Here is a 17451-nt window from a genome sequence, read left to right on the forward strand (position 1 = left end):
AGCTCGTCTTGACTGTGCTTGGCTTCATCTGCAGATCTCTTGCCTCGTCAGCGTGCGGGTAACCCATCTCTTTGCGACGAAGCCTTATCGATGCTGCGCTTTCAAAACAACAGTCTGCGTTTGTGGCCGGCAAAGGGAAGTCCACCGTTGGTGCTCGGGCCCCTTCTGTCATTGCAAAATTGACCGTCATGGCGCAATATCCATGCAGCACTTGCAGCAAAGGTCAGAAAATGAAGGAACACGGCAGTCACCTTCAGCCTCCACGATCGCAGACAGCCTCCAGAAAAGTGCGCAACGCCGTCTCTGGAATGGAAGCATAGACTCGGCAAAACCCAGCCTCATAGTCAGGACGAATTCAACGACGACTACTCAAGAATGGAGTCCGCTCTCTGTTCGAAAGACGCGTTCGACCGTGCGGCAGACCTTTGGGACAGCGAAAGTTCTTCGGCAACCCCTTCGAAAAGCAACAATGGCACGAGCACGGATATCCAAGATGTGGAAATGGCGGGGGAGAATGAGACTTTGGACGTCACGCTTGTCGGTTCAGATGGCTTTGAAATCAAATGCTCAAGCATCGACCTATCACAGCAGTCGAGTAAGCTCCACGAGCTGTTCATCGAGGGAAGCCGGATTCATTTGCCGATATCTTGGAAGGAGCTGCAGGCACTAGAAGCGGCCCTTGACTACCAGGAAATGGCGGGCAGAAGCTGGAGCGGCTTTTGGCTGGAGGATCTGGTTAGAGCTGTCGATGTGTTTTGCTTTTACGAGTTCAAGTTTTGGCCGTCCTATGCAATCGAGACGGCAATCCTTGACCATCTCGAGAACGGCGGTCAGGAGTACGATACCCTGCTCGGCGATGAACGCTACATTGCGAAGGTTCGGTGTTCGGCTCAGCAGGCCGGCATGTATCGACTTCTAGCTTTGATCGACCGAGAAAAGCCTGCGGGTTTAGAACAGTACGAGGGCGAGGACTGCCGGCCACGAAAGTGGCAGAAGCTTTCAGCCAAGTAAGTCTCGCTTTTCGTCGCAAAACTCGACACCATCGTGTAGTCCTAGCTGACCACCTCATCTCATCTCATCTCTTTTCGCTTTCCCTTCTCCAGCTGTGCTGTCGCCACAATGCTTTCGAACGTTACTCGTGCCATGTAGTATTGAGTCATTTGTAAACAAGTTGTTATCATTGAAATTTTGCCGCGATCATTGTATGACATGCTGACCAATCTTGAGATGTCGCTCAAGGCAGGATGGTCGCTACAATCTTCCTTTTGTGAGCCATCTTGCGAAACTCAAGCAAATAAAATGATTGCCAGGTTCCAAGGTTGAGCTTGCCATCCGTGATGGGTACGGTAATCGAGGGGCCGATAAGACTGGCCTTGGTATGCGAAGCCGAGTCGTCTGGACCTTCGTCAGTGTGCATCCATGGCAGATTCTCGGGAACGATCTTGTCAAGGGCCATGTCCATGTCAGTTCGCACGTCCTTGTCGAAATTTTCGTTGATACTTAGAGCAGCAGAGGTGTGCTGAATGAAGAGGGTCAATGTACCGATCTTGACGCCCTTGAGACCCTCCTCGATATGAGGCATGACCTCATGGTGGATAAGGTGAGCGCCCTTGGTCCTAGGATTGAGCGTGAACTGCTTTTGCCAAGGCATCGTCGGGTTTTCTATGATCACGGGGCTGTTGCAGTTGCAAGAGGTATGCTGCTTCCGACCATACAGAAGCTGGAAGACGCCAGGGATGGGCAGGATCCAATACGCAAGAGCGAGCGCTAGGATAGCAAGGATGATCCAGGTCGGGTCAGAGTAGTGTCCAGCTCGATGTTCAGCTTTGAGGTTACGACGTGCTTCTCGCTTGTCGATGGCTGCGTGAGGGGATTGGCTGTATAATGTGTCTATCAAGGTTGGAGGGTATGATGTTGAGGATGACATCGAGTTAGCTTGTGAAGGTGTCAGACAACGGCAAATGTTCAGCGCACACGGTTTTGGCTCCTTTGGTCAAAGCCCAAGTTGACACTGCGACGTGACGTCATCCCTGTTAAGCCGGCCAATTTTGGGCGCGGTGCTCTTTGGCTTTTTGAGCCCAGCGACTCGCAAGTCGGCGAAAGAGCGGAGCCAGAGACATCTGAGCTACATCGTCCACGTTGGGACTCAACTCCAATTTCGACGTCTCGAGAACAATTCGAAAACCAGTGTGATCGAGCTCCGCTCGCGGACGGAACCTCAAGCGTTGTGGTCGCTCTGCGACTCGCAACGCCAACAACGTTCCATGGGCATGAACACAACAAAGCAGCCGAATGCGATGCTGATGTGTCCGTCTTGCTCTCCCACCAAGGTCGAGAGACTGCCTTGATTCCAAACCATGACGTTCTGACGCGCCGCATTGTCTCATTCGATCTTTGCTCTACTGCGATTCGGCCCGATGCAGACTGGATAGCCGGTTTCCAGCCTAGAATCGTTTATTCATCCAGCTGAAGACAAAGCTCTGATCTGCAACGACGACAGACTGCTAGGTCCACACCACACATGTCACAAAAAATGGTATCATATTTCGAAACACAACACAGCGTAAAATTTGAGAAGGATGTAAGATGCCTGTGATGACCGCATGGCTGCTTGCTTGACTTTCAGCTCATAATGGCTGAAGGTGTCTGGTGTCCGTGCATCGGATGCTTCGTCTCACCAAAAAGTTGCGAAGGCTGCTCGTCATAGGGAAGCTGACCGTCCAACTCGTGAGAACCATTAGCTTGGTTCTCAGCCCAACCTCCAGCAGCAGCCTCGTCGGAAATGCCTTCCATGTCTTCCTCGACTGGTCGGTGGCTAAGGCTACGTCCCTCAAGACCAAGCAGCTTCTCAGCCTGACTCTCGCGGTACTGAACACTGTTACGCTTGTTGCGCTTCGAGTTCTCAACTGGGCCATCCGTGCTGAGACCTTCTTCGGTTTGGTCCAGACCTACAACTTCCTCCTCGATACGCTTAGGGGCAGGCTCGCCATTGGCATCGGTCTCGAAGACAGTGTCGAACTCGGTCAAGAAGAGAGCAAAGATACCAGCACCAATAGCAAGAGTAGGACTGAAGACGATACCGACATTGCGCATGGTCATTTTGTTGACGTCCGAGTGCTCGATGATCTTCATCAAGTGACTGCAAAGCGTTCGAAGCAGCGAATAGTTGGCCAAGGGCAGCTGGGAGACGAGATGGCCAAGCTCGTTGACCCGCTCGACTCGGTCTTGCAGCTCGTTGATGCGCATGAAGTCCATGTGAAGTTCGCGGGTTAGGACGCTCGTGGGAAGCTCACGCAAGAATGTCTTCAGGAGACCAGCGATGGCATGAGGATCGTAGAACTGGTTCTCGGCCAGCAGGTCGACGTCTCCCTCCATGTTGAAACGATCCTTGAGCGTCTTGATCACGGCCGACGAGCCAGAGAGACGGTAGATACCCTCCTCCATGAATGCATTGCGCTTCTCGAGGTACTCGATGCAGCGGTAAACGACTGAAGGAAGAGCCAGACCCTCGTGAATGCTTGAGATTGCGATGGACTCAGCGAGAGGCACACCAAACACAGGCCGAGGCTCTCGGTTGTGCTTGTCGTGACCACCAAAGGCTCGGAAGCCTTGCCAGAAGCGCTTCTTGTCATCCTTTTTGTTATCGGTGGCAGCTTCATCTCGAGCGCCAAACTTGTAGCCAGCTGGAATCGGAGCGCCATTGATGGGACCACTGATGGATGCCTTGCCTCTGCCGAGAGGCTCGTTGCGAAGACCAGGCGAGCCAGGAGTATCCTGAAGTTCAGCATTTCGGATGCTGGCAGGTGACCGTGGCTCGTTGAAGCTGCGGTGCGAAGCCGACTGTGGCAAAGAGGTGGCGCCAATCGAAGCGGAAGGCTTGCCGGTTGCTGTCGAGTCCAAGCTGTTGATACGGGCCGTCCTGCTTGGATCTTGACCCATGTGAGCGCCTCGATCCATGTCGCCACTAAATTGTCGCGAGGATGAGTCCATGGATGGACTGAAGGCCGAGTCAGGCAAGCGACCGTTGTAGCCAGCAGTCTCACGCTTCGGCGTGGATGGGCTCAGAGACATCTTGCTCATCGCTTGCGTCGGAGATGAAGGCAAATCGTCGAGAGAGGTTCCATCTAGCTCGGCAATGGCTCGGACGAGCACGTCGACCCAGTCATCCCGCTCCTCGTCGCTTTCGGCGCATAAGACGTGTCGAGCAATGTACGGTGGCTCGTCATGGCTGCCGTCCCTCTTTTCCAGAATCAAGAAGGCATGTCGGTAGGCGTTCTCATCCTGCTCGCTGCCTGCTGTGCTCTTCTGCTGTCGACCGATCTGTGCTTCTCGGATGTTGATGCTGCCGATCTGAGCACCACCTCGCGTCTCGTAGTAGCTGAGGTACGAGTTTCGCAACACGTAGAAGCGAGTGACCCATCGGCCAAGGTTCTGTCCCTTCTTGGTCAAGAAGCCCTCCTTGGTGCAAGAATTAGGATCATGGATGCGGCTAGGTACGACGTCGGTGCAGAGGAAGGTGCAGACTTCGTCCTTGTCCGGTAGCTCGAGTACCATGAGACTCTGGAGGTAAATCTCGAGAAGAGCCTTGCGCTGGTCCACCTTGGCAGGTGCGTGGTCCTTGAAAAGAGACTTGTCGGGCAGAGGGGCGAGTCGCTGGGATGCTTTCTTGCCGACCTTACTCCGAAGCTTGGCATCAAGACCAACTATGTCGCTGTAACTCTTCTCGATGGTCCAAGATGTTGGTGGAGTCGGCTCGCCGGAAGCCATGCTGTTCAGACCCCAGGAAGCGGGGGGATGCAAGATGTCGACAGTGATAAAGAAGGAGATGGACTCTTTGCCGCGATCAGGCGAACGGTAGTTGGTACCCTGGATCTTTACACTAGCAACGCGCAGCAAGGATGAGTCAAGACGAGGGGCGAGAACACGCTTCTTGGCGTCATCTTTGGACCTTCGGGAGCCGGAACCGCGCGTGAGACGATCTTCGGATACCACCTTGGAGACGAGCGATCGGGTGCTGGCTGAGGACGGAATCATGGCGGGAGTGATCTCAGTTCGGTTGCGACTGGGGCCAGAAGCAAGCAGCGACCTTTCCTGTTCGGTGGCTCTATCAACTGAGGGCTGGTAGGGAGAGACGGGCATACCCGAAGGTGAAGGGTTCACCTGCTGAGCGGTGGCACGCAGCTTGTCTTGAGAAGGAGTCTGTGGGGTCATTGTAATGGTGTGAGGACCCTCATCGGTGCCGGAAGCGGAACTGCGGTCGATAGCCTCAAAGTCGCCGCTTTCGTGGCCGGCAAATGAGCCAGTATTCTCATCAGGGCGAGCAAGAGACATAGATTGGGCTTGTGCCTGGGCCTGTGCTGCCGCCCTCTGTTGCATGATGGACGCTTGTGGACCATTGCTGGCGACGGAACCTCGCTGGACGCCTGTGTCAACGGGTTGGGTGCTGCGGGAAGGCCCTTGGTCGACGCTGGTGATGGGGCTGTCGTAGACGTTGGTGGACCCGTTGCCATTGGTGTTGGAGCGCGACTGACCCGCTTCGTAGGTCGCATTGTTTGCATCTTGCTGATTGCGTTGGCTGCTTGAGAGGGGCGCTGACTGTGCGGCAGATGCTAAGCGCTGATCAAGGTCGCCTCTCGAGTTCTGTCGGCCGTGACGAGGAGAGCTGAGAGGGCTGTTGGACCTCTCGCCTTCGAGGCCGTAGGGCAGCCTTCTCCGATTGCCAGCGGGCGAGTTCGGTGCAGCGTTTGCGGATGATCCAAGCGGTGAGCCTTTGTTGGAAGGCGCTACGCCATAAGCACGCTCGAGCTCTGCACATCGAGCCTTGAGGATCTCGTTCTCCTTACGGATACGGCCCATGAGGTTCCAGATACGGACGTTTTCGGAGGAGAGCTTCGCATTGTCGAGGCAGAACTGATTACGCTCTGCTAAGACCTGGTCGAGAGCAGCGACATGATCGGAGTTGGAGCGAGCCAGAACATCACCCAAAGCTATTGGTGCCGGTGCTGGAGTTCCTATTGATCGAGTGCCAACTGGGGCGAAGCGGCTTGAAGAGCCGTGAGAGGCGGTTGAGTTGGTGTCCGCGGCGTGGACGTTGGCGTGATCCATGGTGCTGTCAATACCGTATCGTGGCGGCCTCACCGGAGCGCTCGCCATGCTCAGGTTCTAGAAGTTTAGAGACGGGATAGTGTCGACCGGATGTGCAGTCCAAGAAGCTGCTGTCGATCGAGGAAGGGAAGTCAGTTGGCTGTCGTGTTAGTCAACGGTCGCAGTGGCAGACGGTAAGGCCCTTTGCCTCCAAGTTTCTTGTGTCGACCAACGGTTGGATATGGTGAAAGTGAAGAGGAAGAGGGAAAGAGGAGGACGCGATAACTACTGTGGGGTATCTGGACTGTGGTGTCGGTAGCACAGCAAGTTGGACGGATCCTATGCTGCAATCGAGCAGCGGCTAGGAGTTTGCTGTAGATGAGGAAGTAAGGAGCAAGATGATCCGAGCCGGTCGATATCGAGGTCGAGCAATATGGTATGAAGAGAGGCGAAATCAAAGCAAGTTGAGTGGAAGAGAGGGTCAGAGCGGAAGCGCGCTTGGAGTCGACTCAATCTGTCTGTGGTGTGATGCAAAATGCAGTCCAGGGAGGGGCAAAGCGTCAACAGAGAGCTAGCCAAAAGTGAGCTGAAGCGAGAGAAAGTGGCTGACCGGCGCGTCTGCCCCTCTCTCTCTCTTTCTGCCCATTTGGCTCCTTTTCTCCTTTAACCGGCCTCTGCTTCACCCACCAACGACAGCGCAACCACCAGTTCGAGCCCATCAATTCAACAAAGAGGGAAAACAAAGCTCATAAAAAGGTATGCAAAGGGCCTGTTTTCAGTCCTTCACGCAAGACGGTGCTCAGCTCCGAGACATAATTAGCAGCGTGATAAACGCAGAAGGCCAAGCCGTCGCTTTTCATTCGAGTATGAGATCGGAGCAGCGGGAAGGTTATTCCACTAAAGTGTGGGGATTGAAGAATCTAACATCATCAGTGGCCGATTCCAGCTGGTCTCGCGTCACGACTTCCAAATTCGGGCACAGAAAAAGCATACCGTCGCCTCTGTTTTCAGTCGTCCCCGCAAGCAACACTCAGCCTTAGACCTTCTGTGCAGCGCAACGCGGAGAAGAATCTGCAGGAGTTGACAGCCTGCGAGATCCAAAAGCTCCATCTACCATCAACAACTGACTTGGCAGCGGCTTGAGAGGATAATTGTTAGACCTTTGAAATTTACATGCTTCCTTCGCGGTTCGCCGGGCGCGTCAAAACCTCGGACCCTGAATTGCTGATTTTTTGCACTCGACTCCTTGCGCGGGGCGGCAACTTGGTCGGCACAATCGCAGTATCTCCTCCACCTCTTGAACCCTGAACGCTGTTCAAACTGCGCCTGTGTGAGCCTCTTTTACGCACGCGTGGAGCCAACGCGGCCACGCAACAATTGGCTCAGCCAACACCAACACCCAAGGAAGTGTCTCAAGTTCATCAACCCTACATTGACAGCTGCTGTCCTTTCTGCTATGATCATCCGCTCTTCGTCTTGACCATCAGGTCGAGATCGTGAACTCCGATATTGGCATCGCTATCTTCTTGTCGCTCAATCGAAACGATAACGACCATTTCAAACCAGCCACCAGCCTCACAGCGAATGTAGCGGAGCTACTGCGGCTCTCACATCACATGCATGCCCTCGAGGCGCTGTGAACGATATCACCATGAAGGACCGCCCTGATGGTGGTCCTCTGTACGGCTGGACATTTCATCAATCTCACGACCAGGCCACCGTCCTCTTCTTAGTTCCGCACACGACCTCAGCGAGCGATCTCAACATCCGTATTGCCAGCGATCATGTCATCGCGTCTGTCACCCACCATCCGCCCATTCTACAGGCCAAGCTTTACGGTCGCATCAACACCGAAACATCGACATGGAGAATAGCTGATCGCGACCGCACTCGGAAGCGACGAAGCCGCTCCTTTGCTCGAACCTCTCAAGCAGTGGCGAGCACTTCGGGTTCCGGATCTGGCTCTGGCTCTGCGCAGATTCCTCTGAGTCGACGAGCCCAAGCCGAACCTCGCCTCCGACAAAGTACCGTGCCGTCCGATGGCACTTGGCCAGGATCACAGACTTCCGGCTCTCACGTCAACATCGAGTCGCCTCCAGCATCCCATTCCAGTATGTCTGCTTCCATCGCATCTCTTCACTCGGGGTCCAGCTATGAAGTTCTCGCGAATTCAACACCCTCATCGCTGCCGCTCACTTCCGCTGATCCTGCAACTGAGTGGTCGAGCGGCTCGAGCGATTTTGGCTCGTCGGATTCAGCCGATGCTAGTCTTAACCAGAGCGTAGTGCTTTCCGACCCAGGCGATCTGCGAAGATACGCCAACGAGGGGGCTACCCAGGCAGAGCCGATCGAGAGTCCAAGCCTGAGAAGGTCGCGCTCCATCTCTAATTTGGCTGCTTCGTCGGTCACCGCCTCGGGTTCGCATGTTCTCGAGGCATCCCAAACGTCTCCACAAGCCGGGCCTCCCGAGGTTCGCCTCGTTTCCCTACATCTTGACAAAATTGAAACTGGAATATGGCCGTTGCTCGTCATCGGCCCTGCGCCACTACAGACCGAAGCTCTACCGACTCGCTTGAATAGACTCTTGGCATCTGAGCTGCCCAACAACGCATCCATCAATGAAACCTTTGTCAACGAACGTATCCATCGACGTCGAGGATTTCGACAAGAAGAGCAGCAACGCTCTGCGGCACAGCTGCAGCTTAACCAAGCACTAGAAGAGGCGCTAAGCGCTTTCGAGGAAGGCGACCGTGTTTTGGCCGCCATACGCCGTGGCATAGATCCAGTGAATCCTCAAGACGATTCGCGTTCTTATCTTGAAGAGGGCTCTAGAACCAGTACGGACAGTGATGAAGATCATGGGCCCAACACTAGCACTCTCAGCATCAATACTGTGGGCAGTGACGAGAGCGCAACAGTACTCGGTAGTCGCATCGCTAGTCTCTCTGGCACGTCGGCGGGACTGCACCATGCACATGCAAGCGCTTTCACTACCAGACAAGCGGATGCGGAACGCGAAGACGAAGATGAAGTGCTAGAAGCTTGGAAGGAGTTGGAGACGCTGGCCAGATACAACATGGACCCCACTACCTTGTCCTTGATTGGGTTGCAATTCGCAAATAGTTACAGCACGCAAAGGATCTCGAACTTAGCAAGTCAACTCGGTCGAGCTGCCACATCAGCCATACCGGACGCATTTGAGTACTTTGCTCGAGCTTGGAGGGCTGCTGACGTCAGTTTGGCGACAGAGCGTCTTGTTCAGGATTTTCTGCCTCTGCTCCCTTCCACTGCAACATCGAATGGTGCTGGTGACTTGGACCAAGGCCCTCTGCATGCTCGTCTGCTCGAAGTTATGGATCCTTCGTTAGTGAGAAGCGCTTTCTCGCTGCCTGGGACAAGCAATTTGATAGCGAGCTCTTTGCGCGAGCGTCTCCACTCGCACTCCTACATGTCGCATCGACAACGACTCGTGGCCTCACTCGGTGGACCCAAGGCCCTCGCTCGGCTTTACGTCTCTTATGGAAGGTTGCACCTGCCATCTCTCGAATCGAATCGATCGCCTCTAGCTTTTCCCTACGGACAGCTGACGAGCCCATTCGTTGGCGGTGGGCATGGTAGGATGCATCAAGTTAGCAACCTTCCTCGCAGATCAAGCCGTCAACCAACTTCGACCACTTCAAGTCGCACTCCCAGCATCGCTTCCCTTACCTTCGGCGGCGCTGAGGGTAGCGCTGCCTCTCCACCCAAGAGTACGCGAGCTCCCAACTCTCCGACTGTAGCCGATTCGAGCCGGATGGCGTCCCCCGATCATGGTGTTAACAACACAGCGACATCCCAACTGAACTTCTCTGACTTTGTCATCCAAGCCGACCACAGCTTAGCCAGCCAGCCTGCTCCCTTCTATTTCTTTCGCGAAGCTTGCCTGCTGGACAGCGATGTCGCCGCTCAGATCAATGCTCAGGAATGGATCGAAGCGCTTTTGTTGGCTCTGGAAACTGAAGATCGACGCGTTGCAGAGCTGGACGGTCTTGCACAGGCCGAAGAAATGGGCAGCATGGTTGGTGACAGCGAGAGCGGCTGTCTCACTTTTGAGAGTGGTAGTGAAGCTCACCGACGTCGCGTACAGCGTCGATGTGGTCAGAGATCCTCCGCAACCGTTTCGTCGGGCGCTCTTGGCGGATTCTTCAGCCGAGCATGGCTCAGCGATGCCAACGCGAGTGAAACGCCTCCACGGAAGCGGAGTGGTAAAGCACCACGAAGGACAGAGAAGAGCAAGCGCAGGAAAGACCCTCGTACCTCGAAAGCTGGTCGGGAGCAGGGCGAAGCCGGCGTGATCAACTTTGTCAGTGGAGCAGCCCTGCTCGGTGTAGCCCTGGCTGGCAGTGTTGCTGCTCTGGGATGGTGGAGAAGAACTTCTGCTGCTCTCAACTCGTCTGCCTAAGCCGCAGTCTAGCATATCCAATGAATGAACATGCACCTTATTCCCCATGAACGCGAGTTCTCAATACCCTTGATTTATTTTCTCGAACTCTCCTTGCACACACGTCAGCATCGCATCACTTTGTCTGTTCTCCTGTCTTCACTTGTAGTCATATCTTTTGATCTCGTCTTATCACAATTCTCTCGCAGTCGCAATCCGAGCATTGACTTTGAAGTTGACTGCGTGTCTTCTTGTAAATTCAAAATGAAGAGCAGCTCTACAGTCCAATCCAGGAACTTCTTCCTCCAGGATTATGCAATCTAGTCATCCCGATTTTGACTCTTGTCACCGGTGTTTGTGGCATCGCACTCGACTGCAGTCCCCGGTTCTCTAGCGGCTGTTGACCCAACGAAACGCTCGGAATGCGAGGCGTATTAGGCGCGTTCGAAAAGTTATGTTGTTCAGCAGCAGTTCCAGTGGAACTCATCGACGAACTTGCGTCCAACGATAAAGGTCTGCCCTGTCCCTGCTGCTGCTGACCCTTGGCACTGCCATCCAGAGCAGAGAGGGAGAGAGGGAGGAAAGCCTCCGCATTCCACTCGTACCAGACTCGATTGCATGAAGTGAAGCGCCACATGTGGACATCCAATTCCGAGTTGGCTGGCAAATAGAGCGGTTCTCGGAAGGGGAAGTAGATAGGGAACCAACTCAGCATGTCTTTCGATCCTCGCACCGGATCGGGATGGATGCTGAGAGTGACATTGTCATAGAGGTGAGCTTCGAAGTAGCCTGCTAGACCGTGACAAGTACCAGCTTGCGGAATGTGGAAGGTGTGTTTTGCTGACCGAATGTTGTGACCGTTGGAAACGGGAAGTCCCTGCTCGTCGTACACTAACGGGGTGATGGCGGAGGGGCGATGTTCGAATGTCCAGGATTCTTGCACTTGTTCTGAATTGAGTCTTCCTCCACGAGCAGCGAGGAGAGCTACGTTTTGGAAGAGCACGACGTAGGGTGTTTCGGAGCTCTTTTGTACTGCTGATCCTAAAGCTGCATTGGAGCCGTTGAGCACTTCGGTGTGTAGCTTTGAGGAGGACAATGGCGACAGAAAGGCAGTGTATGAGGATGGGATTGAAATGCCATTCGGCTTCAGGAACCGCATGGCACCATCAAGGCACTCTGGCGACAGCTCGTTGTCGCCGAAACTGCCAAGTAGCTCACTGACGACAATATCTGGTCGTTCGGCCATGCTCGAAGGGACGGCATGACGTCGCATGTCGCCGTACTGGACCTTGACCTGGTCTCCCCACTCGAGTGCCTGTCTCTCCTGCAGTGTCACCAGCGCGTTCGGGTTCTTCTCTAACGCAACGATGCGTACAGCACGTCCTGCTCGATCTGCTGCATTGAGGCAGCGGTCCACCAGAGGTCCCCTGCCAGCTCCGCACACCCAAATTAACGTGCTTGAAGTCACTGGGCGATCGAACAGCGCCTTGTACACCGCTTCCTCGTACAACGCATACTTGACCGGATCACGTTCGAATACTTCGTATGTTGTACCCTCCAGATTGTCCATCAATGGCTGCAATGGTGCTTGAAGCCAGTCTGTGTATCCACGAGCGAAAGAATCGACGGCTGCTTCTGGTGGTGTCGCTTTCTCCAAGTGACGCAGGTACTGCAAGTATGCGAGAGGGCCACCCCTTGAATGGGATGGTGGTGGACTTTGAACACTGCTGAGCACGACGGTGGGATTCTTCTTGAATAAGGTGCGGAAGAAGTTCTGAGAAGCTTTCGACAGTACTGGGAAGCCCTTTGCGTTGGCAAGGTAAGCAGAGCTGGGAACCCAGAGCATGCTGACTGGCTCAGCCATCCAGCGTGCCAAGATGCTAGGTCCTGGCAATGGGCTTCCGAGGTCGAGAGCAAGTTGAAGACGCGTGTTGTACGAGCAGAGTTGTCGAATCTGTTCCCAAGTCTCCCAAGCCCAGTCATCCTCTGCTCGTAGAAGTGCTGCTGACGACGATGCACTGGCGTGAGAGGCTTGCGAGCTTGCAGAGGCTGTACTGCCTGCGGTGGTGGAAGCAGTGAGTCCGTAGCCATTCTTGCCATTCTGGCGTGAAAGAATCTTGCTGAGCTGGTGGGGTGAAGAAATGGGAAGTTGGATAGTGATGGTCATCCACGAGCCTGCCGCCGCTGTTTCTGCGCTTCCACTCGCCAAGCAAGAGTTGACGGCACGTGCATAGTCTGCCAAGAAGGGTCTACGCGCAGGATCCGACGACGGTGGCGGGATGATGAGGTTCGAGATGCCAAGGTAGGAAGCATATGCGAGCTCTTGACGGAGAGCCAGCTCGCAATCGAGACGAACACCTTCATCGGGCGAGTCGAGCTCGATCCATTGACTCGCCAGTGCGACGACGCCTTCTGTTTCTTCGAGCTTGGTGAGGTTGACTTCGGAGCGCTTGAATGCTGGTGCTCTGCGCCATTCTTCGGCTTCGCGTGCGATCGTTGCGAAGGTCGAGCCGTGACCGCTGCTGCTGGCGGCGGGGGAGGGTGATGGTCTAACTCCTCCTCCGAGAGTGAAGCTGTTCAAGCCCTGTCGACTACTGCTACGAGCTAGCATGGCTCCACCTGCTGTCAATGGCGGAGGTTGAGCCGCTGATGAGCCTGACACTGAAGGCAAGTCGGCAGGATTGGCAAGGCACAGCCTTTCCCATCTTTCTTTCCACCGCTCATTCGCTAGCTCCAACACGATCAGATCGTAGCCTTGGGATCGAGAGAGGGCGAGCGTCTTTTGTGCTGGGCTCAGTCCGTTGAGCGCTGCCGCTGTGGTCGGATCCAAGTCAGCAGTCAAGCCGAGAGCTGCAGGTGCTGGTCCAGTGGCTGTGTTGAGCGCATTGGCGTGCGACGCTTCAGGAAGCGTGGGAAGCGCGGTGATGTTCTGCTGAATGTGCGATCTTCGATTCGGATTTCCCGACAACGGTGCTGCAGTGCCTTGAGCTGAGCTGACGAGATCGGCAGCTGAGATGGGTACATGGAGAGCGACGGAAAGCGGTGGTCTGGCGATGCTTTCTTGGCCATTTGTCTGAAGAGTCGCCTCCACTGCTGCCATACTAGAAGACGGCATGGCGGAAGAGTCCGAGTGTTGGCTGCCGTGACAAAGTGATGCGGCTGTCTCCTTTGCTATTGGGTCGAGAGGATTGCTCTGCAAATCAAACCAAGGGCGAGACGATGGACAAGGTGATGTGATGGATCTGACGAAAGACTTGCTCCTTTGGCATGTGACCATATGACCATGTCGCCATGTCGTTACCACAATTTCACATCATCAGCATGCTGCAAGCCTACACAGAATTCAACCCAATGAAAGCGATTTGCTGCTTGGTCAGCGAAAAAGCAACCCCTTCAGGCCGAGACCAACACAAAAACAGGGAACGCGGAACAGCCGAATGTTGTGCGTGTTGGTTCGCTTCACTTGGCTGCGAGAGTTCTTTTCGTGGCATGACGCGCTCTTGCGTGTGGAAAAGCTGAAATCGGGCTTGGGCTTAGTCGAGTCCCGATTCGAGCAAAACCAATCCATACTCGTCTCGGCACAATTCCGACCCTAACTAATCTTCCCTTTCACTGCATCATCGATCCTTCTCTATCCGATTTCACTGTTTCCGCAGTTCTCGACCTGGCAACATCAGACTCACGCGGGGGTCTCGGGCGTGGTCAAGACCAGGGAATGCCGCCCGTCTCAATGCTGTGCACCACAACCTACACAGCAACTTCAAGCCCTACCTCGAGGCGCACGGACCGATCCCTCGACGCTCAGTCCGTCAAGCAGGATCGTATTGGCAGTAGGACCAAGCCCAGAACGTCGTTCTCCTTAAGCCTAGCTGACCGTCATCATGTCGAGCTATGCGCAACTCAAGGAGCTTGCTCTCAAGAAGGCCGAAGAGGAGCAAGCCGCTCTTAACCGCGAGCGCGAGCGGAAGGAGCGAGAGGCAGCTGCAAAGCTCGCTGCAAGAGAAGCTCAGGAGCGCGAGCAAAAGGAGCGCGAAAGAAAGATACTCGTACAACGTATGGCCAGACAGAAGGAGGAGGAGGCGCGCGAACGGCTGCGTAAGGAACAAGCCGTCAAATTGCAACAGGGCAAGGTGGCGGAAGATGAGACAGCTGCAAGGGGAAAAGGCAACCTTACCTCAAAGCAGAATCTTGCAGGCTCTTCGAAGCTAAAGTCGAGCACACATTTCGGCTCAACACAGAGAATTGATCTCTCAGACCGCCTCCGAGGCAGCTCGAGCAACGGCAACGCCCCTGGCAGGAAACGCAAAACGGATGAGGACGACTTTGTCGGCAACCGCTTGGACAAGAGTCCCACGAAGAAGGCTGATCTTTCCGCTTCCTCGAGTGCACCAAAGAGGAAAGCCATTCCTTTGACACGCGAAGAGAAGCAGGCCATGAAGCGCGCCAGAGAGTTTGGATCCCTTCCCAAGCTGCCTCCGATAGGTCGCCTCACTTCAGGTTCCGGCTCATCAAGGAACAGCCCGAGTCTCAGCTCAGGTGAAGCGGAAAGCGCAAGCCGCTTATCGGTACGAGCACATCTAGCCAAAGACAACGGTCTTGTGGCACTGGGAACTAAGAAGCGCGATCATCGCTCGATCGACGAGATTGAACGTGACCTCAGGAAGCTCAAAGAGGCAAAGGGGCAAGGTCGCAGCGACGCACCATCGCAAGTTGAGCTTGAGCGAGAAGCTGCGCTGCTACGAAGACAGAAGGCGATGGAGGAGAAGCGCAAAGCGGACCAGGAAGCCAAAGAAAGAGCAGCGCTTCGTCAGGCTGAGATTGATGACGGTGATGACTCCAAAGACGGCTTATTCGGCTCAGACGACGACGTCGATGATTCAATGCGTCGCAAATCATCGCAGGCGAAGATGAACAAACCAAGCGAGCGGCCAAGGGTGTCTGCAAAAAGAGCGCAAAGCGGTGCTGCCTCAGTGGTGCGTCCTCCTGCTGCCCCTCAGCCGAAGGAGCAAAAGCCCATCGCCTCACGACCTCCCGGCGGGATCAATCCAGCGGATTTCCTGCCTGGTGCTCCTCTACGTCCTGAAGCGATGGCGAGGCTTACACAGAAGGCAAAGAGCACTCCTGACGCTGCATCAAGCAGGCGATCGCCAGACTCGGACCCTGCATCACGCGCGAAGCGACCAGCGGCAGACCCAAAGTCGTCACCTGCACCTGCAGCCGCGGCTACATCAGCTGCTCCGCCCAAAAGGGAGACTGCCCGCGATCGCTTCATTCGCGAGCAGGAAGAGAAGAAGAAAGCGGATGCAGCATCGGGCGCAAATGGTGGAGGCGGAAGAGATCGACGCGTGCGCTCGCCTGACGAGTACGACAGCGAGGAAAGAGACTACGAGGATGACTACGAGAGCGATGGTGTCGACGATGACGAAGATGGTGAAGGGGGCGGACAAAGCTACCGAGACGAGATCTGGAAACTCTTTGGCAAGGACCGCAAGAAATACGCAAGCCGAGTGGTGGACAGCGACGACGACATGGAAGCGGATGCAGCCTCAGTGCTGCAAGAGGAGCTGCGAAGTTCGAAGCAGGCCCGTGAAGAAGACTTGCGAGAGGAGCAACTCGAGAAACAGCGCGAACGTGAGAAGCTTCTTCGCAAGCAGGGACTGAAGCGAAGCTGAGCATGTTGAAAACTCGGCTCCTTCATGGCAACACCAAGTTGCAACTTCCGTCGTTACCTTGTCTGCGGCACTCTTTGGGTGTCCCATGCATCATCACATCTCACATACGCAGAGAACAATCACTAGCAACGTACATTTGCATTAGCGCTTGTAATAGTAATACAGTCAGTTTGCTTGATAGAACTGATAGATATATGGCCCGTCGTGCATGACGACTCATTGCGAAAATGCGTCAGGTGTCGAGTGATTGTCCGTACTCCGGTGCAAGTTTACTGGAGCTTCAAGACCCATGCGCTTGCAGGCTGGATTCTGCGGTAGTAGCTGTCTATTGTCTCTGCGACCTGGAAGCCGAACTTTTCGTAGAAGATACGAGCCTCTTCGTTGGAGGTCTGGACATGGAGATAGATAGACTCGACCTTGACGATCTTCTTGACGGGCTCGGGCTTTGTCTCCTTGCCGTTCTTGTCCTTCTTGGGCTTAGGGGTGGGTGCTTCTTTGTCGATGATTTCGATCTCTTTGCCGGGCTTGACGTGTTCTAGTACGTGCTGGAGGAGAGCAGATGCGATACCGAGACGTCGATAAGGTGCCAGTACGCCAAGAGTCATGATATAAACACGGACGACATCTTGAGAGACAGGTTCCAGTCGGCAGCAAATGGTGCCGACAGCGACATCGTTGAAGAGACCGAGCTTGCAGATTTCAACGGCATCAGGATCAAGAACGTCTTTGTAGAAGCGTTCAGAGTATTGCACTGGGAACAGGACGCTGTTCAGCTTTCGAAGCTGACCGAGATTGTTTGGAGTGAGTTGAGCAACGTCGACCCTCTTGGGAAGAAGTGACCTCACTGGCGCTGCTGAACGAGGTTCGTAGCTCATCGGAGGGAGAGGCCAGGATGAGGAGCTTGAGGCAGTGGCAGTGGTAGTCATTGCTGCTGTGATAGGTTGCCGATCGATGCCAATCCTTGTTTTCTTTTTTTGCTGCGAAAACAAACAAACCAAGGCGCTTCGAATGTGCGGTCGCTGTGATGATGATGTTGCGAACAACAGAGGTGTTGGAGTTTCTTCTGGACTGATTGCACGGTCGCTCGCATGCTGAAAGGTGACGTTTTGAACTGGAATCGGGAGTCGCAATCATCCGCACAGTGAGTGACGGCCAACGGCCGAAAGACTGACATATGACAACGCTTCAACTCTTTGGCCTGCAAGCACCCTATTTTTTATTTTATTTTTGTTGATTCTGCCTGGGGATTTCTGCTGTAAATGCACTCCAATCAGT

The 17451-nt window shown here is 54.6% G+C and overlaps 7 protein-coding genes across 7 annotated transcripts; 3 read left to right on the forward strand and 4 right to left on the reverse strand.

Moving 5' to 3' along the window:
- Window positions 1–375: 375 nt before the first annotated feature.
- On the forward strand, window positions 376–1149 carry UHO2_02046 (uncharacterized protein; the record flags this gene model as incomplete). The annotated part of the gene is made up of 2 exons (XM_041559483.1): window positions 376–1007; window positions 1104–1149. The coding sequence occupies 2 exons, from the start codon at window positions 376–378 to the stop codon at window positions 1147–1149; spliced, it is 678 nt and encodes a 225-aa protein (XP_041415417.1).
- An 85-nt stretch (window positions 1150–1234) lies between these two features.
- Window positions 1235–1927, reverse strand: UHO2_02047 (uncharacterized protein; the record flags this gene model as incomplete). The annotated part of the gene is made up of 1 exon (XM_041559484.1): window positions 1235–1927. One exon carries the CDS (start codon window positions 1925–1927, stop codon window positions 1235–1237), a length of 693 nt encoding a protein of 230 aa, XP_041415418.1.
- Window positions 1928–2622: 695 nt separating this feature from the next.
- On the reverse strand, window positions 2623–6153 carry UHO2_02048 (uncharacterized protein; the record flags this gene model as incomplete). Its single annotated transcript, XM_041559485.1, has 1 exon — window positions 2623–6153. The coding sequence occupies one exon, from the start codon at window positions 6151–6153 to the stop codon at window positions 2623–2625; it is 3531 nt and encodes a 1176-aa protein (XP_041415419.1).
- Window positions 6154–7735: 1582 nt separating this feature from the next.
- UHO2_02049 (uncharacterized protein) lies at window positions 7736–10525 on the forward strand (the record flags this gene model as incomplete). The annotated part of the gene is made up of 1 exon (XM_041559486.1): window positions 7736–10525. The coding sequence occupies one exon, from the start codon at window positions 7736–7738 to the stop codon at window positions 10523–10525; it is 2790 nt and encodes a 929-aa protein (XP_041415420.1).
- Window positions 10526–10781: 256 nt separating this feature from the next.
- Window positions 10782–13619, reverse strand: UHO2_02050 (uncharacterized protein; the record flags this gene model as incomplete). Its single annotated transcript, XM_041559487.1, has 1 exon — window positions 10782–13619. One exon carries the CDS (start codon window positions 13617–13619, stop codon window positions 10782–10784), a length of 2838 nt encoding a protein of 945 aa, XP_041415421.1.
- Window positions 13620–14385: 766 nt separating this feature from the next.
- On the forward strand, window positions 14386–16176 carry UHO2_02051 (uncharacterized protein; the record flags this gene model as incomplete). The annotated part of the gene is made up of 1 exon (XM_041559488.1): window positions 14386–16176. One exon carries the CDS (start codon window positions 14386–14388, stop codon window positions 16174–16176), a length of 1791 nt encoding a protein of 596 aa, XP_041415422.1.
- A 269-nt stretch (window positions 16177–16445) lies between these two features.
- UHO2_02052 (uncharacterized protein) lies at window positions 16446–17102 on the reverse strand (the record flags this gene model as incomplete). Its single annotated transcript, XM_041559489.1, has 1 exon — window positions 16446–17102. The coding sequence occupies one exon, from the start codon at window positions 17100–17102 to the stop codon at window positions 16446–16448; it is 657 nt and encodes a 218-aa protein (XP_041415423.1).
- Window positions 17103–17451: the final 349 nt, after the last annotated feature.

This window comes from Ustilago hordei (genome assembly GCF_900519145.1).
Source record: "Ustilago hordei strain Uho2 genome assembly, contig: UHO2_contig_03, whole genome shotgun sequence".
NCBI classification, from domain to species: domain Eukaryota; kingdom Fungi; phylum Basidiomycota; class Ustilaginomycetes; order Ustilaginales; family Ustilaginaceae; genus Ustilago; species Ustilago hordei.